General features: G+C 49.7%; 1 protein-coding gene across 3 annotated transcripts; it reads right to left on the bottom strand.

Annotated features, from left to right (window-relative positions):
* Positions 1-1,277: 1,277 nt before the first annotated feature.
* Positions 1,278-27,384, bottom strand: LOC137571124 (zinc finger protein 664-like). Of its 3 annotated transcripts, none has more exons than XM_068279847.1 (8): positions 27,243-27,384; positions 25,365-25,452; positions 21,067-21,199; positions 18,333-18,446; positions 11,151-11,255; positions 4,986-5,084; positions 3,534-3,638; positions 1,278-3,449 (listed from the first exon to the last, which is right to left on the bottom strand). In XM_068279847.1, the coding sequence occupies exons 2-8, from the start codon at positions 25,434-25,436 to the stop codon at positions 2,608-2,610; spliced, it is 1,470 nt and encodes a 489-aa protein (XP_068135948.1). In that variant the 5' UTR covers positions 25,437-25,452; positions 27,243-27,384; the 3' UTR covers positions 1,278-2,607. The 3 variants fall into 3 exon arrangements, with proteins under 3 accessions (XP_068135948.1, XP_068135949.1, XP_068135950.1); XM_068279848.1 differs by having other exon boundaries at positions 21,073-21,199; positions 27,243-27,383; XM_068279849.1 differs by lacking the exon at positions 25,365-25,452 and having other exon boundaries at positions 27,243-27,383.
* Between the last annotated feature and the right edge of the window lie 461 nt (positions 27,385-27,845).

Here is a 27,845-nt window from a genome sequence, read left to right as displayed (position 1 = left end):
GAATCGCTTGAATTCTCCCAGTCCAGGATATGGTAGGGGAGTTCCAAACAGCAAGGTCGGCCTTAAGCTTAGCAAGTAGAGGCTTATAATTCAGATTAAATAGGTCGGCAGGATTTGCAGAGGTTTTTATTCCCAGGTAAGTGAGATATTTGGTTTGGAGGGTAACACCTAGGGAGGAGGTCATGGACCGAGCAGCAAACCCAGAGATGCCCGAGCAAAGTACCTCAGTTTTAGAAAGGTTAAAGGGAAGGTTCAAGCAAAATAAAAAAATGAGTTTCACTTACCTGGGGCTTCTACCAGCCCCATGCAGCCGTCCTGTGCCCTCGCAGTCACTCACTGCTGCTCCAGTCCCCCGCTGGTAGCTTGCCGACCTCGGAGGTCGGCGGGACGCATTGCGTACATTTTTACGCATTCCCGCTAGTGCAGGAACATTAACACATACATTTTTACGCGTTACTGGTTCTATGCGTACATTTTTACGCATTAAACCAGTAATGCGTAAAAATGTATGTGTTAATGTTCCTGCACTAGCGGGAATGCGTAAAAATGTACGCAATGCGTCCCGCCGACCTCCGAGGTCGGCAAGCTGCCAGCGGGGGACCAGAGGATCCATGAGTGACTACGAGGGCACAGGATGGCTGCATGGGGCTGGTAGAAGCCCCAGGTAAGTGAAACTCATTTTTTTATTTTGCTTGGACATTCCCTTTAAGACAGAGCTCCGAGATCTTACCGAAGTCCCGAACAAGGTCCAGTAGGGAAGGGATGGAGGTGTGGGGGGATGTGAGGGTGAGAAGGAGGTCGTCGGCGAATAAATTTGCTTTGTATTCTTGCCCTGCAATAGTTATTCCCCTAATGTCTATGGAACGTCTAATTCTGTCTGCTAATGGCTCTATGACGAGTGCGAATATTGCAGGGGATAGGGGGCATCCTTGCCGCGTGCCTCGTTGTATTGGGAATGAAGTGGGGGTAGAAGTTGGCAGTTTAATGGTGGCAGAAGGAGTAGAATAAAGGGTTTGGATGGCCTGGAGAAAGCCTCCAGCTCTTTTATTTAAAAGAAAGACAAAGAGATAGCCATAACAGCTGTTATACAAGAGCTATACATTACTGACGTGGTGCTGTGGACTCTTCGTGTTGAAAGTCTCCATAGACTTTCATTGCCCGGCGGTGGGGTGCGGTAAAAATACCTCACCACTCCGGTGTGAAAGGGCCCTTAAAGTCATCTTGCCAAAGCGACTTCCCAATAGTAATGCAAAGCAAACATGGGACAGAATCAATGATACTGTAGTAAGGTAGAATACTTTAATTGTGTTATCAGTGGTCATGGTGTTGGGTTCATTATGATCATGGTCACAAAGTTACATAAGAATATTCCTGTCCTCCAATATATTATAAATGAACCTGTACCTGTAGAGAAGAACATGCCCCAAATGGGGTCCTAACCTCAGAGAGAAGCCTCCCCCGTCGTCCTCTACTGACCCGTTCCAGCGCTGTCCCCTCACCGTCATGTATGCGCAGCAGCATGGATCCAACCGATCGAAGCTCAAACGAGTCCGTGCTACCGTGCAGGCACCGTGCACGGACTGATGGAGGAGGATGAGGGAAGCTTCTGGAGGATCTGTAGGCTTCCATCTTCCGAGGTAGCTATCAAACTTTTCCATTTGCAAACCTCAAACATTTGCTTTGAAAAATATATATATATGTATAAGACCCATCAGTAGATAAAAGGCAGCAATATTATCTTCTAAAAACAAAAGCTTTCAGGAGTTTGTAAAGGTGCAGGATGCTACAAAACACTTAGAGTAACCCTAGCCGGGTCCACCATGTACTGGGGCATGGAGAAGATCCTGCAGGGAAATGTTCTGAGCTCCTCTCAGGTCTCCTGGGAAGACTTCAGCCCTCAAGAGTAGCCAACCGGCTCCTCCAAGGTGCGAGTCGTAGCTTATTATCATCATTTAGCTTATTGGTTATCCTTAGGATAGACTAAATGTTTAACATAAAGTGCTTTTATCAAATGACTCCGCTATGGACTCGGACAACCCTCACGGAACCTCATTTAGTGACACCACAGAAGATATCAGAATGCAAATACTGACAACCAGTCTGTGTTCCAACTCATGAACACATAAAGTTGGAGCTGATCAAGTTATATCTGGCCAAGCTGGATCTCCCAAGAGGCAATCCACAGGCCTCTTCTGCTTTTGGTAGAGGCCATTGGATGTCATCTTTCTGGATAGAGAAATGATAGCTAAAAAACCGAAGCTATGGTTTATCATATGCTATATAAGAGTTGAGAAAGTGCTTCCTAAAAGTTCATAACACTCTAAATTAGCATCTGACAAGCTCCTTGTTTCAGCTGAGCTTGTTTCCTACATGCCGCTATGGGGAAGAGTTAGTACACTACTGATGGTTATAAAGACCTCAATTAGGCCTTAGGCTTTTTCTTAGGTCCATTCTGACTGTACTACTCCCAACACTGGCCACAATGCTTCACTGGCACAGAGTTGGTTACACCGCCATTAGATATTCCTCAGCTTCCGGGACGGTCAATAACTACACCTATTGAACCATTTATTAGGTGCAAATCTAAAAAATGCCTTGGAGACCATGTCACTTCTCCGGCCACAAAGTTTTCCAGGTCAGCTTCCGACGCTCTACTGAGCGCTGGTGGGCTTTCTGGTGGCCCAAGAGACTAGTCTTTTGCCTGAAGCTCTTGCCACATTCGAAGCAAATGTAGGGCTTTTCGCCCGAGTGAGTCCTTTGGTGGACCGTCAGGTGTGAGTTTACACTGAAAGTTTTGTGGCACACAGGGCACTGGTAAGGGCGTTCTCCTGTGTGTGTCCGGAAATGTACCTTCAGGTGGTAGGACTTTGTGAACCTCTTGTTGCACACCTGACATCCATAAGGTCTCTCTCCAGTATGGGTGCGATGGTGGACCTTCAGATGAGCGCTTTTGTGGAATCGTTTTTCACAGACGACGCACTTATAAGGGCGTTCTCCGGTATGGATCCTCTGATGGATCTTCAGCTTGTAGGAACTGGAAAAGCCCTTGCCGCAGTCCCCACAGACATATGGTGCTGGGCAGCTTCTGATGATGGTGGGGGAAGATTGTGCTGGAACAATGTATTCAGTTCCCCCCTCCTGCTCGTCAAAAGTCCATGTGGCATGAACAGTCTGATGTAGCAGGAGGGTCTCTTTCTCGCTGAAGCTCTGCTGGCACTGCGTGCACTGGAAAGGTCGCGTCTGCGTGGGGCTAGATGACTCATTAAAGTCATACGTGTGCTCAGAAATTGGCTGACCAATCCTGAATATGGACTGACATTTCCTGGGACGCGGCAGGCGGATGGGGGATGGATTGTCCCATTCCTCAAGTGATTCATTTTCTAAGGACAGCCCATTGGGTTGGAGATCTGACAGATAGTCCTCGACGGGGCTGCTCAAGAAGCCGTTATCTGTAGGAATATAAGAACAGAGACCGGCATGTTAGATGACCGTTGATCTTTATGTCATAGAGGACCTCTTGTGACCGCACTCACCTGTGAGCTGGCCGCTCAGGATCTCCTCATTGTCCGTCTCTGTCTCCTGGACATTTACCCAAAACGGTTCCTCATCCTCCTCTATGGTGACTGAGATCCCTGATCCTGGGGGAGGGGGACAAAAAGAGGACAAAGAAGAGTCTCGCTGTTCTGTCACCACATCCAACTGCTAGGCAAAACCTTTCTGTCCAACTCCAGTCCTCGGGGGCCATATCCGTGCCCGTGTTTAGGATGGACAGAGAAAAGGAGAAATGTGTTCTACCTGATGAACCCCACTTCTCCTGATTTAGTCCCATCCAGTGACATAGGGATTGTCATAGCAGCCATAGTATCTGCTACGGGGCCTATAGCTATGGGGGGCCTGGTGTGCATTGACAATATTGGGACGACATAGAGAGAGCAATGTGCACAGGACCCACTGGCAGCAGCCTTTACTAAAATGCTCCAAGCCCAAAACAGAGTCCACTGGATACTGTAAATAGATGAAAACGGTTGGGCACATCCAGATAAAAAGCGCCACTTTATTGAAATAAATCAATGAAAACATCAGACAGGATACATCAGCACAAACTGCTAGGAGAGAGGGTTACAAGCATGCACAAGGTCGACAGCCGTTTCGCACCCTCACATGGATGGGGTGCTTCATCAGGACAAAGAGCTCCCCTAAAATCACTCCATTTATAGTGCATATAGTGCACTCACCTAGAAAACATGGGTGGGTCAAAACACCATCGCTGCACGCTGTTGATTCTGTTGAGAACAGAGAACAGCGTGCAGCGATGGCGCTTTAGGGGGGCTCGTTTTCCTGATGAAGCACCCCATGTGAGGGTGTGAAACGGCTGTCGGCCTTTGTGCATGCTTGTAACCCTCTCTCAAAGCAGTTTGTGCTGATGTATTCTGTCTGATGTTTTCATTGATTTTTGCAGTAAAGTGGCGTATTTTTCTGGATTGACAATCTGCAGTGGGCCTCGTGGAGACCTGCAGCAGGCCCCCTCTCTCAGAATGCAGAGCAGCGGGAGTATTATAGACCGGTTACTAACCTCTCGGCTCCACAAATGATCTTCCTTCTCCAGGCATCCCCACCTCTATGGTTACAGCGTCCTTTAGAGATGAGGATGCCAGAAACATGGGGGCCACAAATGTACCTTATAACTTTTATTTTTTATTGGTGGAAGGGGGTGTCAGCCAAAACCTTGCTATGGGGCCCCATGATCTCTAGCTGTGCTCCTAGTCCCGTCAATGAATGTGAAGTGCAAGATGTGTGAGGACCTAAGCCCTCGAGGAATGGAGTTAAACAGCACTGTGCTACGGCATGGAGATGGCAGAACCACTGGTGGCTTTATATTACAGTCTTAATCCCCACAAGGATTAGAGGCCGACTCCATCCACGGCTGAACCGGGGCGTCTAGGTGAAGTGGACACCTTTGTACCGGTGCTAGAGTAGGCACATACCGGCCTCGTTGTCGCTGTCTCCGGTCTCCAGGGAAGCCTCAAACACCAGATCGTCTGGCTTTATCCGCAGGCAGATGTCCGGCTTGACCATGGTGACCTCTGTGTGGACAGACAGGGTGAGTATTGGGAGAGGAATACAGGTCCTACACCAATATACATCAGCAGCCCGTTTCTATACATTGAGCCATTCCTGATATGAGTTGGGTTCTAAAATGCGCTGATGGCACCATTCGACAGTTACTGAATCGCAATGTTCTTAAAGTGAACCCGAGGTGAGAGTGATATGGAGGCTGCCATATTTATTTCCTTTTAAGCAATACCAGTTGCCTGGCTGTCCTGCTGATCCTCTGCTTCTAATACTTTTAGCCATAGACCCTGAACAAGCATGCAGCAGATCAGGTGTTTCTGGCAATATTGTCAGATCTGACAAGATTAGCTGTCTCTGGTGTACTTCAGCCAAATAGATCAGCAGGGCTGCCAGGCAACTGGTATTGTTTAATGCTGTATCTTATGCTGGGCATACACGGCATTCTGCTTCCTTATCAATCGAGCCGCTGATGGCTCGATTCATAATATCTGACAGGTCCGATGACCTGCCGGATAGATTCCCCGCTCGATCCCCGCCGGCGTACAATAGCGGGTGATAAGCAGCGCCGGCGAGGATCGATCCGCGCGGATGAGCGGGGAAGCGCCGGCATCGAGACAGCGGCTCGATCCGGCGCATAATTGGCTAGGTGTGTGCCTAGCATGAGGCCACTTTCTCTTTGTCCTAAGACCAAATTGCACTCCTACCAGGTATCCTAAAACACACAGCCTCTATATATTTGTTGTATACTACGCCTCCTCCCGTTCCCCCCCCCCCCCCCCCCCATTCCCTTAGATTGTAAGCTCGCAAGGGCAGGGCTCTCTCCCCTTTTGTGTCTTGGAAATCATTATACATTTTATTCATCGTGTTACTTTTATCACTGTCATTAGCACTTCTGTATTTTGTATTGTTGTTGTGTTTTGTCACCACTTATGTATCTTGTATTTTGGTGTACACCATTGTCTGTATTATTATGTACACCAGTTTCGTTTCTTACTTTGTACAGCACCACGGAATATGTTGGCGCTTTATGAATCAATAATACTAATAGGAAATAAATATGGCAGCCTCTATATCACACTCACCTCGAGTTCACTTTAAATGAAAAAAAAATATGATCAATATCTATGTAATGCTGTTATGGATAGATGGTGGTTACAGTAAGTTGTATATAGCGGGGGCAGTATTATGTTATGTGGGTGGGTTTGGTATTATGTAGATGGTGTGGGTTGTGATATATTGGTGGGTGTGAGTAGGTCCACTGATGTCAGATACACAGGCCCTTAGTGGCTGCCCTGACAGCCAGCGCCGCACTGTGACTGCGCTTGCACTAAACTAGAGCAGTGTTCCCCAACCCTGTCCTCAAGGCCCACTAACAGTGCATGTTTTGTGAAGATCCACAGAGGTAGTTAATCCGCTCTGCTGAGACACTAATTACCTCACCTGTGAATGAAGTCCACAAGTACTATCGGCCCACCAGGAGTATCGGCCCACCAGGAGTATCGGCCCACCAGGAGTATCGGCCCACCAGGGGTATCGGCCCACCAGGGGTATCGGCCCACCAGGAGTATCGGCCCACCAGGAGTATCGTCCCACCAGGAGTATCAGCACACCAGGAGTATCAGCACACCAGGAGTATCAGCACACCAGGAGTATCAGCACACACTTCTTTTTATTGTTTCCACAATATGGTCCAACAATTGTTTCGTGGCCTCACAGGGCTCCCCTTTATCAAGGCGTGTGGTTACATGGCAATCTCACAAACAGACATTTATATATCTACATAATCTCAAATACCCCACTGCTACTGGTGACCTCAAGCAAGCATAATGGCAATTGACATTCTGTACCTGTCATGTACACGTGTGTGTCGAATCACAAACATTACAACTGTGCCCGCCTGTCGTCGCCGGAGCCCCAGGACATAACGGTGAAATGGGGCGATTACGGTCAAATTTATGGACTTAATTGATGCACACTGACACAGGAGACAGGATGGGCATTGCTGAATGGTAAGATCATGGGCAGTGGTAATACCTTATCCGTCATTGTCTCTAGAGAATGTGATTATGCATATTTTGTATTATGTTTCTAGTGTGTGCTTACCAGTGTCAATCGGCATTATGCTTGGTTGAGGTCACCAGTAGGGGTGGGGTATTTGGCTTTATGTAGATATATAAATGTCTGTTTGTGAGATTGCCATGTAACCACACGCCTTGATAAAGGGGAGCCCTGTGAGGCCACAAAACAATTGTTAGACCATATTGTGGAGACTGGCACAATAAAAAGAAGTGTGTGCTGATACCCCTGGTGTGCTGATACCCCTGGTGTGCTGATACCCCTGGTGTGCTGATACTCCTGGTGTGCTGATACCCCTGGTGTGCTGATACTCCTGGTGTGCTGATACCCCTGGTGTGCTGATACCCCTGGTGTGCTGATACTCCTGGTGTGCTGATACTCCTGGTGTGCTGATACCCCTGGTGTGCTGAGTGCTGATACCCCTGGTGTGCCGATACCCCTGGTGTGCTGATACCCCTGGTGTGCCGATACCCCTGGTGTGCCGATACCCCTGGTGTGCTGATACTCCTGGTGTGCTGATACCCCTGGTGTGCTGATACCCCTGGTGTGCTGATACTCCTGGTGTGCTGATACCCCTGGTGTGCTGAGTGCTGATACCCCTGGTGTGCCAATACCCCTGGTGTGCCGATACCCCTGGTGTGCCGATACTCCTGGTGTGCCGATACCCCTGGTGTGCCGATACCCCTGGTGTGCTGATACTCCCGGTGTGCCGATACTCCTGGTGTGCCGATACCCCTGGTGTGCCGATACCCCTGGTGTGCCGATACTCCTGGTGTGCCGATACCCCTGGTGTGCCGATACACCTGGTGTGCCGATAATCCTGGTGTGCCGATACCCCTGGTGTGCCGGTACCCCTGGTGTGCCGATACCCCTGGTGTGCCGATACTCCCGGTGTGCCGATAATCCCGGTGTGCCGATACTCCCGGTGTGCCGATACTCCTGGTGTACCGATACCCCTGGTGTGCCGATACACCTGGTGTGCCGATACCCCTGGTGTGCCGATACCCCCGGTGTGCCGATACCCCCGGTGTGCCGATACCCCCGGTGTGCCGATACCCCCGGTGTGCCGATACTCCTGGTGTGCTGATACCCCTGGTGTGCTGATACCCCTGGTGTGCTGATACTCCCGGTGTGCTGATACCCCTGGTGTGCTGATAATCCCGGTGTGCTGATACCCCTGGTGTGCTGATACCCCTGGTGTGCTGATACCCCTGGTGTGCTGATACTCCAAATGTGCTGATACTCCCGGTGTTCTGATACCCCTGGTGTGCTGATACCCCTGGTGTGCTGATACTCCTGGTGTGCTGATACTCCTGGTGTGCTGATACCCCTGGTGTGCTGAGTGCTGATACCCCTGGTGTGCCGATACCCCTGGTGTGCCAATACTCCTGGTGTGCCGATACCCCTGGTGTGCCGATACCCCTGGTGTGCTGATACTCCCGGTGTGCCGATACTCCCGGTGTGCCGATACCCCTGGTGTGCCGATACCCCTGGTGTGCCGATAATCCTGGTGTGCCGATACCCCCGGTGTGCCGATACCCCCGGTGTGCCGATACTCCCGGTGTGCCGATACTCCCGGTGTGCCGATACCCCCGGTGTGCCGATACCCCCGGTGTGCCGATACTCCCGGTGTGCCGATACCCCCGGTGTGCCGATACCCCCGGTGTGCCGATACCCCCGGTGTGCCGATACCCCCGGTGTGCCGATACCCCCGGTGTGCCGATACCCCCGGTGTGCCGATACCCCCGGTGTGCCGATACTCCCGGTGTGCCGATACTCCCGGTGTGCCGATACTCCCGGTGTGCCGATACCCCCGGTGTGCCGATACCCCTGGTGTGCCGGTGTGCTGATACTCCTGGTGTGCTGATACTCCTGGTGTGCTGATACCCCTGGTGTGCCGATACCCCTGGTGTGCCGATACTCCCGGTGTGCCGATACTCCCGGTGTGCCGATACCCCTGGTGTGCCGATACTCCCGGTGTGCCGATACTCCCGGTGTGCCGATACCCCCGGTGTGCCGATACCCCTGGTGTGGCGGTGTGCTGATACTCCTGGTGTGCTGATACTCCTGGTGTGCTGATACCCCTGGTGTGCCGATACCCCTGGTGTGCCGATACCCCTGGTGTGCCGATACCCCTGGTGTGCCGATACTCCCGGTGTGCCGATACTCCCGGTGTGCCGATACCCCCGGTGTGCCGATACTCCCGGTGTGCCGATACTCCCGGTGTGCCGATACTCCCGGTGTGCCGATACCCCCGGTGTGCCGATACCCCTGGTGTGCTGATACTCCTGGTGTGCTGATACTCCTGGTGTGCCGATACCCCCGGTGTGCCGATACCCCTGGTGTGCCGGTGTGCTGATACTCCTGGTGTGCTGATACTCCTGGTGTGCTGATACCCCTGGTGTGCCGATACCCCTGGTGTGCCGATACCCCTGGTGTGCCGATACTCCCGGTGTGCCGATACTCCCGGTGTGCCGATACCCCTGGTGTGCCGATACTCCCGGTGTGCCGATACTCCCGGTGTGCCGATACCCCCGGTGTGCCGATACCCCCGGTGTGCCGATACCCCCGGTGTGCCGATACCCCCGGTGTGCCGATACCCCCGGTGTGCCGATACCCCTGGTGTGCCGATACCCCTGGTGTGCCGATACCCCTGGTGTGCCGATACCCCTGGTGTGCCGATACCCCTGGTGTGCCGATACTCCCGGTGTGCCGATACCCCCGGTGTGCCGATACCCCTGGTGTGCCGGTGTGCTGATACTCCCGGTGTGCCGATACTCCCGGTGTGCCGATACCCCCGGTGTGCCGATACCCCCGGTGTGCCGATACCCCTGGTGTGCCGATACCCCTGGTGTGCCGATACCCCTGGTGTGCCGATACCCCTGGTGTGCCGATACCCCTGGTGTGCCGATACCCCTGGTGTGCCGATACCCCTGGTGTGCCGATACTCCCGGTGTGCCGATACCCCCGGTGTGCCGATACCCCTGGTGTGCCGGTGTGCTGATACTCCTGGTGTGCTGATACTCCTGGTGTGCCGATACCCCTGGTGTGCCGATACCCCTGGTGTGCCGATACCCCTGGTGTGCCGATACCCCTGGTGTGCCGATACCCCTGGTGTGCCGATACTCCCGGTGTGCCGATACTCCCGGTGTGCCGATACCCCTGGTGTGCCGATACTCCCGGTGTGCCGATACTCCCGGTGTGCCGATACCCCCGGTGTGCCGATACCCCTGGTGTGCCGGTGTGCTGATACTCCTGGTGTGCTGATACTCCTGGTGTGCTGATACCCCTGGTGTGCCGATACCCCTGGTGTGCCGATACCCCTGGTGTGCCGATACTCCCGGTGTGCCGATACTCCCGGTGTGCCGATACCCCTGGTGTGCCGATACCCCTGGTGTGCCGATACTCCCGGTGTGCCGATACTCCCGGTGTGCCGATACTCCCGGTGTGCCGATACCCCTGGTGTGCCGATACTCCCGGTGTGCCGATACTCCCGGTGTGCCGATACCCCCGGTGTGCCGATACCCCTGGTGTGCTGGTGTGCTGATACTCCTGGTGTGCTGATACTCCTGGTGTGCCGATACCCCTGGTGTGCCGATACCCCTGGTGTTCCGATACCCCTGGTGTGCCGATACCCCTGGTGTGCTGATACCCCTGGTGTGCTGATAGTACTTGTGGACTGCATTGACTTGTGGCAGTGCCGGTGTCACTCTATCAAGCACCCAGAAACACAGATGGTGTGCTGACTTCATTTGCGGAACTGTCACATGTGAATGTGGTTTCCTGATAAACATGCACTGCTGTTGGGCCTTGAGGACAGGGTTGGGGAACTCTGGACTAGAGGGCTGGGTGTAAGAGGCGGGGTTTCCCGCATGTGCTCCAGTCTACGAGGCACAAGACCCGCGGAGGAGATCCAGGAATGGCTCGGTGTCTGGAGCAGCGTGGTTGGACACACGAGGTCGGAGCGTCTGATTGGTAAGATGTTATCCCGTGATATGCACCTGGGCTGGGACTGTCTGTGGGCTGATCCAGCTTCTCAGACGGGGGGAGGTCCTCCACCACCTCTCGGATCCACAGAGAGATATCCGGGTTGAATACGGGAGTGCCTGGAGGGAGATACCACAAGGACGCCTGTTATTTGGGGTGCAGAGAGGGTGACAGTGACTGCAGGAGGGCATCGCAATCAAGGAATGAGAAAAAAAGCCATGTTCTACCTTATGCTTGTATAGACACATCTAAACATTACCCATCATCATAAACAAGTATAACAGTATAATATATAAAAGTGTCCACAGTAGTGTCACATATCAGAGCAACTTAACTTTATTACCAATTATGAAAAAAAAAATTGAGAAACATAGCCAACCACTTATTAAAGGGCCACTCCAGAAAAAAAGTAAGCAGTTAAAATCTGACAGAACCGACAGGTCCCCCAATAATCTCCTCATGGGGGAGTCTCAGGGTTTTCTTTGTCCTCAAAAGAATTCCCTGAATGACAATTTAACTGCCAAATTAGTAAAATACCAGTCAGCCTCCCTACATGTTTCCACACGATTTTGTCAGTTAGACTTAGCAACTGCTGTTCAGGAAATACTGTTGAAAACACAGAAGACCCAGAGAATCCCCCATGAGGAGATGAACTAGTCCAAAACCTGTCAGTTCTGACAGATTTTAACTGCTTACTTTTTTTTTTTGCTGGAGTGGCCCTTTAAAATAACAACAATCTTGTTGATTCAGCTATACACATGTATGTACTGTCACGGAAGAGCCGTGAGAAAAGTAAATGCAATCGGTTTGCTGCACCGATTGTCGTTGATGTGACAGATCAAGATCTTATGTCTAGGTACAGCAGGGTGTGAGCCTGGGGTCTCTGGCTCTCATAGCTGCTAGAGGAACTCTTTTAATGAAGTATGTTTGTTGACCAGTGAAGGTATGTTTGTTTAAATTAACTTGATCAAAAGAAGTTCCTTCATGGGCAGTGACACCCAAGTGTTAACATGCCCTTTGGAAAGGATACCATTTGGTGAGCCCCAGCTAAGCAAGCTTCCCACCCAGCAGGGCTGTAGACACAGTGGAGCCGTGTAGTCAGCCTTAGGAATACATGGAGTTTATGATTTTAGCCTGTTTAACCTTTTCGGGACCACGTGCATTAGATTCTACGCCTCACTTGTGGCTGTTCTAGCCTGATGCGGCGTAGAATCTACGCCGGCCCGCAATTTCCGCTCCCGACGCGATCGTGCGCACCCGGAGGGGGAGATTAAGCTGTCATATGACAGCCGACATCTCCCCCGAGTGATCAGCAGCCATCGCGTATGGCTGCTGATCACGTGATCACTACGATCGCCGTCGGATCGCAGTGATCAGTTTGACAGCTGCGGCGGCAGGGGGGAAAAGAAGAGGATCCACTCACCTCCCTGCCGTTTCCGCGACGATCGGCACCCCCTCCGCTCTGGCCGGCATCTCTGCTCCGTCTGACGTCAGCGCCGGGTCCCGGCTTGATGACGTCATCACGCCGCGACCCGGAACTGATCGTCAGACAGAACGGAGATGCCGGCCGGAGAAGAGGGTCCCGTGCGGCTCATCGCTGGAGCCTGGAAGGTAAGTGAAGGCTGCGGGCAGAAGGGGGGGGGGGGGCCCAGGCCACCATGGGGGGACACAAATCCAGCCAGCCACAGACGGGATCCGGCCGCCTGACCCCCCCTAACGCGTGCACCCCCTTCCCGCGCAAAATGCCTGGTCCTTAAGCGGGGGTAGGTGGCCGGTCCCGAAAAGGTTAAAGGGAAGGTCCAAGCAAAAAAAAAAAATGAGTTTCACTTACCTGGGGCTTCTACCAGCCCCATGCAGCCATCCTGTGCCCTCGTAGTCACTCACTACTGCTCCAGTCCCCCGCTGGGAGCTTTCTGACCTCGGAGGTCAGGGCCGAATTGCGTACATTTTTACACATTCCCGCTAGTGCAGGAACATTAACGCATAAATTTTTACGCGTTAGTGGTGCAACGCGTAAATTTTTGTTCCTGCACTAGCTGGAATGCGTAAAAATGTATGCAATGTGGCCCTGACCTCCGAGGTCAGAAAGCTGGCAGCGGGGGACTGGAGCAGCAGTGAGTGACTACGAGGGCACAGGATGGCTACATGGGGCTGGTAGAAGCCCCAGGTAAGTAAAACTCATTTTTTTTTTTTGCTTGAACCTTCCCTTTAAGGAATACCGTTCATATGAGAGGTATGGAAGTTATCTCATTCTGCTGGTCCGGATATGGTGAATATTTTAATATTAAATTGAGGCCCCTGACATACCCAGAACCCGAGGTATTCCGCTACTTCGTAACCAAACATTGATGTCATATGAACTGTCCTATTCTGAGGAATATGAATCTGTGACTGTGATATGTGTGCAGGAAGCGTAAGGTGAGATATGGAAAATGTCATATTTGGTGGGCACTAGAAACCCACCCAGGAGATTAACCGCACCCTGTCCAGCCCCTGGGCTGAACCTGAGACCCCACCCAAAAATGTGGGTTATTCAAAAAGAACTTGCCAGGGACTCCTCCCTTAGTCCTCCGAATTCCATCTTCACAAGAGCATGCTGATGCTTTGAGGACGAGTAGCAGCTATTTATGTTTGAAGTTTGCTCTGGAAACAAAGAAACTTCATGTGCTCGGTTTTCCAAGAAAGGACATATTTTCACCTGACCTTAAGTATATGTATTTTCTTCCCTGTTTATTTTTCATACTGCGCAATTATTGTCTCTATATTTGTTGATTTGAATGATTTTCTGTATATATTAATTATTTATATTGCATTTATAATAAACAACTAAAAAGTCATTTATGTGTTCAGCTACCCCTGCTATTCAGCCGCACAAACGGTACCCTGGCTTCTGAAGAGTCACTACTACTGTGGATAGCTAGATAAAATAGAGTGTGTTTAACCGTTTTATTTGCAGGTATTAGTGTCAGTGTAGTGAGGTCTCCTACCCTTCTGTAGGAGTGGTGGCAGTTATACCCTGAAATAGTGTGTAATTTGAATTACTGTAACTCACAAGCTCCCTTCTAGTCTGTCTGCTGCCAAAATTCCAGCAGTTTCTGCGCACCGATTGTGACCACAGATTGCATGGTCTGTGCGCTGAAACCATTTGGAAGGCATTGTGCGGTTTGGCCACTAGGGGGCGTGTGACATGTACAATCCCACAAGACATTCACAACTACAGAAGGGCCATGACAACCCCAGTTAGAGAAACAGCTTATATTGGCACTCAGCGCCGAAGCTGGGTGAAGCCATAGCACTAGTGTTATGCTGTGCGGGGCGCGTAACAGTAATTCAGGGATCTGGTGATCGCCAGGCCCCCAGACTGCATCTCCCTCCGAGTTGCTACAACTCAGGGAACAGCATTTAAAGAGGAGCTGTCAGCCACACTATCTCAGAAAATAAACACATATATACAGGGGTTGGACAAAATCATGGAAACACCTAACATTTTGGCATCATAAACTTTGAACATGATTTAAGCAATTAAAACTTGACATGTTACATTATTTTTTTGTTTATTATTTTTGTTATTTGATATGTTTAATTAAAATAATTGGGTTTTTTTTTACAGATATTTAAAGGGGAACTGAAGAAAGAGGTATATGGAGGTTGTCATGTTTATTTCCTTTTAATCAATACCAGTTGCCTGGCAGCCCTGCTGATCCTCTGCCTCTAATACTATTAGCCACAGCCCCTGAACAAGCATGCAGCAGATCAGGTGTTTCCGTGGTTCAGACTTATAAGTCTGATCTGACAAGACTAGCTGCATGCTTGTTTCTGGTTTTATTCAGATACTACTGCAGAGAAATAGACCAGCAGGGCTGCCGGGCAACTGGTATTGATTAAAAGGATATAAACATGACAGCCTCCATATACCTCTCTCTTCAGTTCCCCTTTAAACAAAAGTTGGTTATAATTTATAAAAAAAAATGGCAGATCTCTTAGACTTCCAAAGAGGCCAAATTGTTGGTGCTCGTATGGCAGGCGCTACTGTAACAGAAACTGCCCGAATGCTTGGCATTTCAAGAGGTAATGACTGCCTTTGAAAGAGAAGGAAAACGTCCTCAGCAAAGCGCAGTTGTGTCCGAAAGTCGAAGTTGTCTGAGAGAGACCGTCGGAGTATAAATCAAATTGTTAGAAAAGCTTGCAAGACCACGGCTCCTAAAATCACTGCGGAGCTGAATGAACACCTACAGAACCCAGTTTCCACAAAAACTGTTCGTCTTGACAAATCTGGATTCCACGGAAGAACTGCAATTAGAAAACCTCTGCTCTCAAAGACAAATGTTTGAGTGGTGTAGAAACCACCAGAATTGGTCCCTTGAGTACTGGAAAAATGTGATTTTCTCTGACGAATCATCGTTTACCTTATTTCCGACCTCCGGCCGAGTGTACATTTAGAGACAGCCAAAAGAAGCAATTCATCCAGTCTGCCTTCTCCCAACCGTAAAACATGGCGGGGGTTCTGTGATGATCTGCGGTGCTATTTCTTGGAAATCCGCTGGGCCAATGATTTCCCTTCATGGAAGAATTAGCAGCCGAGACTATTTAGGAATTTTGTGCGACCAAGTTCATCCTATGGTTCAAGAACTGTTTCTGGAGAGGATTGCCATCTTTCAAGATGATAATGCCCCAATCCACACAGCTAGAATTGTTAAAGAATGGCACCACAATCCCCAGACCTCAACATTATTGAGCATTTATGGTCATTATTAGAGATTCAAGTAAGAAGTCGATTTTCGTTTGTAAAAGAACTGGAGGGTGTTTAACTGAAGAATGGGCTAAAATTCCTATGGAAACAATTCACAATTTGTATGAATCAATACCTCGGAGAATTGAGGCTGTAATTGCCGCTAAAGGTGGACCTGAACCAAATTAATATATATTTTGTTGATTTTCAAGGCGTTTCCATTATTTTGTCCAACCCCTGTAAGTAGATAAATATTTGCTCTACTTACATAACACATGTGTTGCACTGTCCATGTTTTGATTTTAGTGATTTTTCTACAGTAAAAAAAGAGAAAATCCTTCTGAGCATTTCCCATTTTAACTCGTCTATTTAACTTGTCTATTTTGAAGCCAATCCTAATGTCATTTCCTCCCTTACTCTCCTCTGCCTGATTGTGTATGCATTGCCCGCCCTTCACTACAGAAAGTGCATTGTCTCAGCATGAGAAATATTGGCCAATCAGAGTGGAACAGAGGTGTGGGAGGGGAAACAGGAGGGAAAGAGGCTTCAGCCAATCAGGCTGCATTAGTTAAGTCTGAGGGGAAGTACAGAAGCAAAAAAGGACAACCCAGCATGCCTTGCAACTTCCTTTTTGTGTGCCAAATAAGAGTCAGGTAAACTGGGGAATGATCATTTATCAACAAGAAAAGTAATAATGATTTTAACTTTTGGATTGCCTGGTTAGCATCCTTATTACTTGTTTACCAGACAAAAATAAAGAATTGATTTTTGATTTTATGCTCGACAGTTACTCTTTAACGTCACCGGGGAGTTTAGTGGCAGCAGGGGAAGCCGTCATTTGGCTCTCCCTCACCGGCGCCCAAATGACACGTCCACCCAGCTCGGCGGTACTATAGGAAATATATGAATGTTCCAGTAAACAAACAGAGAAGTGGTGCATAACCAGAGCTGTGCAATCAGTACAAAAATCATCTGACTCCAACTCCGACTGCTCATTTTGTGAAACCACCGACTCCAACTCCAGGTACCCAAAATGGCTCAGATTCCTAAACTCGAACTCCTTAGTCTAATACTAGGGCTGTGGATTTGAAACAAAAATCATACGACTCCCGACTTCTCAGTCTATGAAACCAACGACTCCGACTCCACAGCCCTGCGTACAACAGCTTCCGTCTGACTCTTTCCTGTGTCGCATGGGAGGCTGTGTCGCATGGGATGCTGTGTCGCATGGGAGGCTGTGTCGCATGGGAGGCCGTGTCGCAAGAGGGAGGCTGTGTCGCAAGAGGGAGGCTGTGTCGCATGGGAGGCTGTGTCGCATGGGAGGCTGTGTCGCATGGGAGGCTGTGTCGCAAGAGGGAGGCTGTGTCGCATGGGAGGCTGTGTCGCAAGAGGGAGGCTGTGCATTTTCCCTCTTGTTGTGTATCATCACCAAGAGGGCTATGCCTAAAATCAGACAGCTGAGATCGGCTCTTTGGAAGAAGTAACAGAGAAAACATCCTGTTATCCTGATCCTGTTATCTCACTACCCATCATCTGATTGAAAACAATGCACTCTTTGTTCTGCCGGCTGCCCATCTTCCTCTAGGCACACAGAGGAAGCTGAACCCTGGGGGCAACTTTGCTTTGTTGGGGTGAGAGCTTACTTATTTACAGAAAGGGGCCTGCTGACCGCCTTCATATCATGGTAGGTGGGGCGTTGGGGGGTCTGGAAGTAGCATGGGGGACTCTGTGATATGTATAATGGGGTATAGAAAGTCTTCCAGGCACAGTGCAAGTTGAAGAGCACAATGGGATAGGCCTGGGAACCCAGCACAAAGTTCTGCAAGGGATGCCTTTAGTTTGGTACCATTATGAGCAAAGAATTAAAGCCCTCATGGGTGGGGTCTAGGAAACACCGCCCCTGCGGAGATGCTGCAACCAAAAACTAGAGCTTCTCCTTATGAACAAAGATGGAAAGAGGCGCCCAAGGGTTTGATAAAACTACATTAAAAATGAAATAAATAAGAGGAAAAAAATGAGGTGGCTTACCTGAATGAAGACAAATACATATAACAAATATATATATTTTTTTTTAACTACTGAACATGTTTTACTGCTGTCTGTGCCCCAGGCGCTGGTGTTCCTCCACTTTCTCTCGTCAGTGACATCTCAGAAGAAGAAGAATTCTCCCAGGAGGGAAGATATACAGCAAATAACAGACTCTTGCCAAGCAGGCGGGCAGAGAGGCAGGAACCATGCCAGGAGGAGGGGTCATCAGGGGGGAGGGATCATCAGGGCAGAGGAGGGAACCATGCCAGGAGGAGGGGTCATCAGGGGGGAGGGATCATCAGGGCAGAGGAGGGAACCATGCCAGGAGGAGGCATCATTATGGGGGAGGGATCATCAGGGCGGAGGAGGGAACCATGCCAGGAGGAGGGGTCATCAGGGGGGAGGCGGCAATTCTCTCCAGACTATAATATGGCTTTACCTGCAGCGATGGCAGTGTGGTCTCCTGGCCGCTCCAGGGTCTTCCCTGTCCCCTGTGAGGCCTCCTTCATCCCCTCCACCCTCAGCAGCTGCTCCGGGTTCATGATGGTGTATCCTGGCCAGAATAAAAGTATAGAATAGTGTTATTTTATTCTGCAAGATACTCTTCATGACTGTCCTCAGAGGAGCTCACACTCTAATCCTACCATTGTCATAGTCTAATGTCCTATCCTATTATTATTATGTATTTATATAGCACTGACATCTTCTGCAGCACTGTACAGAGTACATAGTCATGTCACTGACTGTCCTCAGAGGAGCTCACACTCTAATCCTACCATAGTCATAGCCTAATGTCCTACCATATTATTATTATGTATTTATATAGCACTGACATCTTCTGCAGCACATTACAGAGTACATAGTCAGGTCACTGACTGTCCTCAGAGGAGCTCACAATCTAATCCTACCATAGTCATAGTCTAATGTCCTATCCTATTATTATTATTATTATTATTATGTATTTATATAGCACTGACATCTTCTGCAGCACATTACAGAGTACATAGTCATGTCACTGACTGTCCTCAGAAGAGCTCACAATCTAATCCTACCATAGTCATAGTGCAATGTCCTACCATATTATTATTATGTATTTATATAGCACTGACATCTTCTGCAGCACATTGCAGAGTACATAGTCATGTCACTGACTGTCCTCAGAGGAGCTCACACTCTAATCCTACCATAGTCATAGCCTAATGTCCTACCATATTATTATTATTATGTATGTATACAGCACTGACATCTCCTGCAGCACATTACAGAGTACATAGTCATGTCACTGACTGTCCTCAGAGGAACTCACAATCTAATCCTACCATAGTCATAGCCTAATGTCCTACCATATTATTATTATTATGTATGTATACAGCACTGACATCTCCTGCAGCACATTACAGAGTACATAGTCATGTCACTGACTGTCCTCAGAGGAGCTCACAATCTAATCCTACCATAGTCATAGCCTAATGTCCTACCATATTATTAATATGTATTTATATAGCACTGACATCTCCTGCAGTACATTACAGAGTACATAGTCATGTCACTGACTGTCCTCAGAGGAGCTCACAATCTAATCCTACCATAGTCATAGTCTAATGTCCTACCATATTATTATTATGTATTTATATAGCACTGACATCTTCTGCAGCACATTACAGAGTACATAGTCATGTCACTGACTGTCCTCAGAGGAGCTCACACTCTAATCCTACCATAGTCATAGTCTAATGTCCTACCATATTATTATGTATTTATATAGCACTGACATCTTCTGCAGCACATTACAGAGTACATAGTCATGTCACTGACTGTCCTCAGAGGAGCTCACAATCTAATCCTACCATAGTCATAGTCTAATGTCCTACCATATTATTATTATGTATTTATATAGCACTGACATCTTCTGCAGCACATTACAGAGTACATAGTCATGTCACTGACTGTCCTCAGAGGAGCTCACACTCTAATCCTACCAGAGTCATAGCCTAATGTCCTACCATATTATTATTATGTATTTATATAGCACTGACATCTCCTGCAGCACATTACAGAGTACATAGTAATGTCACTGACTGTCCTCAGAGGAGCTCACACTCTAATCCCACCATAGTCATAGTCTAATATCCCCCCATATTATTATTATGTATTTATATAGCACTGACATCTTCTGCAGCACATTACAGAGTACATAGTCATGTCACTGACTGTCCTCAGAGGAGCTCACACGCTAATCCTACCATAGTCATATTCTAATGTCCTACCATATTATTATTATGTATTTATATAGCACTGACATCTCCTGCAGTACATTACAGAGTACATAGTCATGTCACTGACAATCCTCAGAGGAGCTCACAATCTAATCCTACCATAGTCATAGCGTAATGTTCTACCATATTATTATTATGTATTTATATAGCACTGACATCTTCTGCAGCACTTTACAGAGTACATAGTCAGGTCACTGACTGTCCTCAGAGGAGCTTACACTCTAATCCTACCATAGTCATAGTCTAATGCCCTACCATATTATTATTATGTATTTATATAGCACTGCCATCTTCTGCAGCATATTACAGAGTACATAGTCATGTCACTGACTATCCTCAGAGGAGCTCACACTCTAATCCCTACCATAGTCATAGTGTAATGTCCTACCATATTATTATTATGTATTTATATAGCACTGACATCTTCTGCAGCACTTTACATAGTCTAATAGTCATAGTCTATTGTCCTGCCATATTGACCCCACAGCCAGGGTAGGGGAGGGGGGCACTAGCCAGAATCTCAGGGGCAGACAGATTGGAGGACACACCTCTCATAGTCTGCGTCTGGAGGACACACCTCTCATAGTCTTCCTCTGGAGGACACACCTCTCAGTCTGCCCCTGGAGGACACACCTCTCATAGTCTTCCTCTGGAGGACACACCTCTCATAGTCTTCCTCTGGAGGACACACCTCTCATAGTCTTCCTCTGGAGGACACACCTCTCATAGTCTGCCTCTGGAGGACACACCTCTCATAGTCTGCCTCTGGAGGACACACCTCTCATAGTCTGCCTCTGGAGGACACACCTCTCATAGTCTGCCTCTGGAGGTCACACCTCTCATAGCCTGCCTCTGGAGGACACACCAAGAGACGCTGGAATATCACGGTATACTTGCCCTCACCCATGGTCATCAGAGCGCTGTGTATCTCCCGCATCACGTTCTTGTAGAGCTCCTTCTGCCAGTCCTCCAGGCCGCTCCACTCCTCCGCGGAGAAACAGGCCGCCACATCATGGAAGGTCACCAGAGCCTGCAGCAACACAAACCCAACGCTGGATAACTGCTTCTCCCAGAACCGAGCACGTCACACGTGCCTCCCTCAATACGCTGCTTTCATTGGCCGTCTGTTGTCATGTGACATGGCTGACAGGATGAGCGGGCACTGATCCTAGTGACAGCTGGCCAATGAGAGCAGTTCAGCGAGGGAGAAAAGGGCGGGTGCAACCCACAACTAGGGTCTGGGACAGGATTACATCACAGGGGGCGTGCCGGTACTCCTCCCACTACCACTACAGTTACTCCTTACTCCCACCGATACCTACATCTGTAGGCATAAAGGGCCTCAATCTCTCCTGGACAATTATCAAATCAGAGAGCCGATCAGCCGCCAGGTCGCTAGATGTGTGGCCACCTTTAAAGAGACACTGAAGCAAAAAAAAAAAAAAAGTTATGATGTAACGAATTGTTTGTGTAGTACGGATAATTACTAGGATATTAGTATTAATGAAAATATTCTCATATTTTTATTTTCAGTGATATAGTTTTTTTTTATAACATTGCATCATTCTGTAATATTTACAGTTTACACACTACTGAGCATTCTAAATGATTTTGCAGAGCAGGACAGTGAACTTTTGAACTGTCCTCTGCAGAAGAAAAAAACAATACAGTGCCAGGCACTTGAGATAACAAGCTTTCAGAAGACAGAGCTCTCTGCGACCTTTGAAAATCGTGGAGCTCAATGGCTATTTGCATAGATAACAACTGGAGTTTCTTAACTCTTCCTGTACTGGAAACAATATTAGACTTATGTCTCTGCTCCTAATGTTTTATTTCTTAGCTGTACTACACATACAAATCATTATACCATAATTGTTTTTTCGCTTCAGTGTCTCTTTAACCCTAACCTACAAAGCTCTCCACAATCTCTCTCCTGTACATCTCCTCACTAGTCTCCAGATACCAACTAGCGTTGCCAACCTTTCACATTATTTTTTATTGGCAAAGTTCTGCAGATGATCTTCTGTTGTCCTCTAGAACTACCTCCTCACCTTCATGTATACAAGTGAAACTCAACAAAAATAGAATATCTGCAAAACTCCATTTATTTCCGTAATACAACGTAAAAGGTGAAGCTAATCTATGAAACAGGAGCCCGTTGCAGGTGTTTGGGATGAATTAGCTTACTCCAGGCGAGAATGTTCAACATGTTCACCATATTCTAACAGTCTGTAATTTTGGGGTTCTCATAACCTCTAAGCCATAATCATCAACGTCAGTGCTGTCCAACTTTGCGGGCAGAGTTCCCCACAAAGTGCAATCAGATTGGCCGCATATTTCCCCACAAAATGCAATCAGATTGCTGGCAGATTTCCCCACAAAGTGCAACCAAATTGGCAGCAGATTTCGGGCAGGAGATTGGAACCAGCCAGACCGACACATAGCAGCTGCGCGGTGAATTTAAATGCAGGAAGTGACATCACCAGTCATGTCCAGCATTTAAAGTCCCCCTTGCGGCTGCTATGTGGCGGTCTGGCTGGTTCCTATCTCCTGCCCGCCGCCGATCTGAGGTGTGTTAGAGGTGGAGGGGGGAGACCGGGGGTAAATAATAACATTCCAGCAGCTGCAGTATGGGGGAAAGGGTTTAAAAAAAGAAAAGAAAAAAAACCTCTGTGCTGCCACGGCATGGAGCAAGCGGCAGGGGGGGCACAGGAGGCGGCCTGGTGGGCCAGATGCGGCCTGCGGGCCGCCAGTTGGACAGCACTGATCAACATTATAACACATAAAGGCTTGAAATATCTCTCTTTGCATGTAATAAGCCTATTTCATGTATTAGTTTCTCCTTTTTTAAAGCGACTTTGAAGCGAGAATAAATCTCGCTTCAGAGCTTATATATAACAGGGGCATGTGTGCCTCTGCTAAAACGCCACTATCCCGCGGCTCAACGGGGGTCCCTTAACCCCCAAATCCCCCCTTGCAAAATCTACGACCAACTTGGTTGTAGATTTTGCTGCTGCTGGAGGCAGGGCTAACGGCTGCAGCCCTGCCTCTCAGCGGCGGATCTCCGCCTCTCCCCCGCCCCTCTCAGTGAAGGAAGACTGAGAGGGGCGGGCGAGAGGTGGAGATACGCGCTGACAGACGCGTGTGAGGCAGAGCTGCGGCCGTTAGCCCTGCCTCACCAGGAGGAGATCCCCGGGACTCCACGAGGGGATTTGGGAGGTAAGGGACCCCCGTTTAGCCGAAGGATAGCGGCGTTTTAGCAGCACACATGCCCCTGCTGAATATAAGAGCTGAAGCGAGTTTTATTCTCGCTTCAGACTCTCTTTAAGTTGAATTACTGAAATAAATAGACTTTTGCTGCACAATTCACCTGTACAAGACTTCACACGTTCCTCACCCATCCTCTGGAATACCCTGCCATCCATCACTCTCCAACCTATGAAATCTTCCCCCCCATGTTAAACTTGACACTGTAATTACCAATTCTATATTTTGTACCAGTGTTGGACTCTGTCAGAGATAGCAGAGCCCTACCGCACAGGCGCGAGCTGTCAGCACCTACAACGCAGAGCGGGCCCGATCACGCTCGGCTATATCCGCCTGCGCGCAGCGGGACTGCTCTTGTTATTGTTTTGATTTTATGAATTTGAGGGTAACAGCGCTGGAGGAGGGTGGGGGACGCCTCATCGGGATCCAGAGGATTCCTCTCCCCAGGTAAGTATCAGTTTGTATTTATTATTATATTGCTATATTTTCAGCTCAATGGATGGATGGATGTTTGTTTTGAACCCAAATAACTAAGTAAAATGTTAAAGTTACAGGTATCCTGTCATATAATGTACTGTAGATGAAAGTACTGCACTATTCCCTTCCTCAGTGTTACACAGAGTGGTGCACCCCTCCCCATGTTTGCCTCTGATAGACTCCTCCTCCCTCTTCTTATACCCAATCACGTCGCTGCCAAATAACCTACTTAGTTTTGAGAAGTTCCAATACTTTTTTTTTACTCTATACAGCTTTTCCAGTCCTCCATTATTTTTTAGTTGTGTTGGTCTATAAATTAAAGGGCATTTCTTTTTTCATAAATTTTCTGAATCTTGCTACTTATATGCTTGTTTTTAACAGGTAGGGTTTAAATGAATTGGAAAGAGCATGCTCATTATTTAATATTTACCCCCCCACCCCCCCGGAAGTGAGTCCCCTGTCCTCTGTACACTTACCCGGAGCGACACCTGCTGGGGTAGGACCACCCCCCTCCCCCCGCTGCTCAGAGGTGAGCCCCCTGTACACTTACCCGGAGCGACACCTGCTGGGGTAGGACCACCCCCCCTCCCCCCGCTGCTCAGAGGTGAGCCCCCTGTACACTTACCCGGAGCGACACCTGCTGGGGTGGGACCACAAGCCCTCCCCCCGCTGCTCAGAGGTGAGCCCCCTGTACACTTACCCGGAGCGACACCTGCTGGGGTAGGACCACCCCCCCTCCCCCCGCTGCTCAGAGGTGAGACCCCTGTACACTTACCCGGAGCGACACCTGCTGGGGTAGGACCACCCCCCTCCCCCCGCTGCTCAGAGGTGAGCCCCCTGTACACTTATCCGGAGCGACACCTCCTGGGGTAGGACCACCCCCCCTCCCCCCGCTGCTCAGAGGGGAGACCCCTGTACACTTACCCGGAGCGACACCTGCTGGGGTAGGACCACCCCCCCCTCCCCCCGCTGCTCAGAGGTGAGCCCCCTGTACACTTACCCGAAGCGACACCTGCTGGGGTAGGGCCACCCTCCCTCCCCCCGCTGCTCAGAGGGGAGACCCCTGTACACTTACCCGGAGCGACACCTGCTGGGGTAGGGCCACCCTCCCTCCCCCCGCTGCTCAGAGGGGAGACCCCTGTACACTTATCTGGAGCGACACCTGCTGGGGTAGGGCTACCCTCCCTCCCCCCGCTGCTCAGAGGGGAGACCCCTGTACACTTACCCGGAGCGACACCTGCTGGGGTAGGGCCACCCTCCCTCCCCCCGCTGCTCAGAGGGGAGACCCCTGTACACTTACCCGGAGCGACACCTGCTGGGGTAGGACCACCCCCCCCTCCCCCCGCTGCTCAGAGGTGAGACCCCTGTACACTTACCCGGAGCGACACCTGCTGGGGTAGGACCACCCCCCCTCCCCCCGCTGCTCAGAGGGGAGACCCCTGTACACTTACCCGGAGCGACACCTGCTGGGGTAGGGCCGCCGGGTCTAACAGGTACGGATCTGGATCCACCAACTCCGACATGGTGTCCAAGCTGAAACTGAGGAGATAATTGTCACATTAAGCCAGTCTGTCTGTGGAGGGACGATGGCCAAAACCTTCCATCTAACATCTGACAGTAACTGACACTGCACTCTGACAGCTGATAGTAACTGACACTGCACTCTGACAGCTGACAATAACTGACAGCACTCTGATAGCTGACAGTAACTGAGACTGCACTCTGACAGCTGACAGTAACTGACACTGCACTCTGATAGCTGACAATAACTGACAGCACTCTGATAGCTGACAGTAACTGAGACTGCACTCTGATAGCTGACAGTAACTGACACTGACAGCAACTGACACTGCACTCTGACAGCTGACAATAACTGACACTGCACGCTGACAATAACTGACACTGCACTCTGACAGCTGACAGTAACTGACACTGCACGCTGACAGTAACTGACACTGCACTCTGACAGCTGGCAGTAACTGACACTGCACGCTGACAGCTGTCAGAGTGCAGTGTCAGTTACGATCAGCTGTCAGCGTGCAGTGTCAGTTACTGTCAGCTATCAGAGTGCAGTGTCAGTTACTGTCAGTGTGCAGTGTCAGTTACTGTCAGCGTGCAGTCTCAGTTACTGTCAGCTATCAGAGTGCTGTCAGTTATTGTCAGCTGTCAGAGTGCAGTGTCAGTTACTGACAATAACTGACAGCACTCTGATAGCTGCCAGTAACTGAGACTGCACGCTGACAGTAACTGACACTGCACACTGACAGTAACTGACACTGCACTCTGATAGCTGACAGTAACTGACACTGACAGCAACTGACACTGCACTCTAATAGCTGACAGTAACTGACAATGCACGCTGACAGTAACTGATACTGCACTCTGATAGCTGACAGTAACTGACACTGCACTCTGACAGCTGGCAGTAACTGACACTGCACGCTGACAGCTGATAGTAACTGACACTGCACGCTGACAGTAACTGACGCTGCACGCTGACAGCTGATAGTAACTGACACTGCACTCTGACAGCTGACAGTAACTGAACCTACATTCTGACAGCTGACAATAACTGACATTGCACTCTGATAGCTGACAGTAAGTGACACTGCACGCTGACAACTGGCACAGCTGACAGTAACTGACACTGCACGCTGACAGTAAATTACACTGCACTCTGATAGCTGACAATAACTGACACTGCACTCTAATAGTTGACAGTAACTGACACTGCACTCTAATGACTGACAGTAACTGAAAATGGGGGGAGGGCCACTGTGCACAGCGGGGGAGGGGCACTGTGTATAGTTGGGGATATGGGGGTGTTATGGGGTATTGGGGGACGGGCACTGTGCATAGTGGGGAAAGGGTGCTGGGGGGGGGAGGGGTACTGTGTTTAGATGGGGTATTGGGGCACTGTGCATAGTGGTGGAGGGTGTATGGCATGGTGGGGGGAGGGGTGTGATGGGATATTGGGGGAGGAGCACTGTGTATACTGGGGGATATGAGGGGGAGGGGGTGTGATGGGGTATTGGGGGAGGGGCACTGTGTATAGTGGGGGATATGGGGGGAGGGGGTGTGATGGGGTATTGGGGGGGGGGGGCACTGTGCATAGTGGGGGAGGGGGTGGTGTGTGTGTGTGTGTGTGTGGGGAGACTGATGGGGAGGAGGGGCACTGTGTATAGTGGGGTTATGGGGGAGGAGCACTGTAGATAGTGGGGGAAGGGTGCATGGCATGATGGGGGGAGGGGCACTGTGCATAGTGTGGCATGGTATGATGGGAGAGGGGGGGAGACTGGTGGGGGAGGAGGGGGGAGGGCAGCTCTCACCTCTCTCCCGGGTTTTCTCCCCCCACAGGCAGGCAGGGAAGATCAGGCTGGAAGCTGAGAGCTGCGCATGCGCGGTGTCAGGTGAGGGGGAGCACAGCCGCTGGACATACCGCGCAGGCGCAGTGCGCTCTGCCAGCCGCCGCACATCTGTATTCCCGGGAGGAGAGCTGCTGGAGCCCCGCGCATGCGCAGTAACTGCTGCCTCCTGACGCGCCGCCGCCATGTTTACTGAGGGCAAAGTGCGGGCAATGAAGATTATAATGACAACAGCCCCCAACCTCCTCACTGACCAAAGCAGAAAGTATCACCTGCAGTGACAGGATTTCTCTCACAGAGAAGAGGGGTGACTGCACCCCAATGTTACCATCCCCAGGCCAGGGGAATGCTTCAGCCATGTGCATGCAGCCATTCCACAGTGTTCCTAGCAGACATCAGCAGACAGGAGTACTGAGGTCTGCTGTGCCTGAATTAGTGCAGGTGTTATAGAATGGGTAACAGTGGCTCCAGCTCTGTGCAGGTCATTACTTCTGCAGCAAGGAGAGGATTCATGCACCTACTACATGCACACACATACTTACACCTGTCCCAGAGGAAATGCACCTA

Source organism: Hyperolius riggenbachi, chromosome 4 (genome assembly GCF_040937935.1).
Source record: "Hyperolius riggenbachi isolate aHypRig1 chromosome 4, aHypRig1.pri, whole genome shotgun sequence".
NCBI lineage: Eukaryota > Metazoa > Chordata > Amphibia > Anura > Hyperoliidae > Hyperolius > Hyperolius riggenbachi.
The sequence above is the reverse complement of the archived record's forward strand: the minus strand, read 5'-3'. Positions and strand labels throughout refer to the sequence as shown.

Coding starts and splice junctions, on each gene's coding strand:
- LOC137571124 (XM_068279847.1), bottom strand. CDS start 25,436: ATGTCGGAGTTGGTGGATCCAGATCCGTACCTGTTAGACCCGGCGGCC. Junction 18,447..21,066: donor TCTGATGACCATGGGTGAGG/GCAAGTATACCG, acceptor TATTCTGGCCAG/GATACACCATCATGAACCCG. Junction 5,085..11,150: donor CACAGACAGTCCCAGCCCAG/GTGCATATCACG, acceptor CTGTCCACACAG/AGGTCACCATGGTCAAGCCG.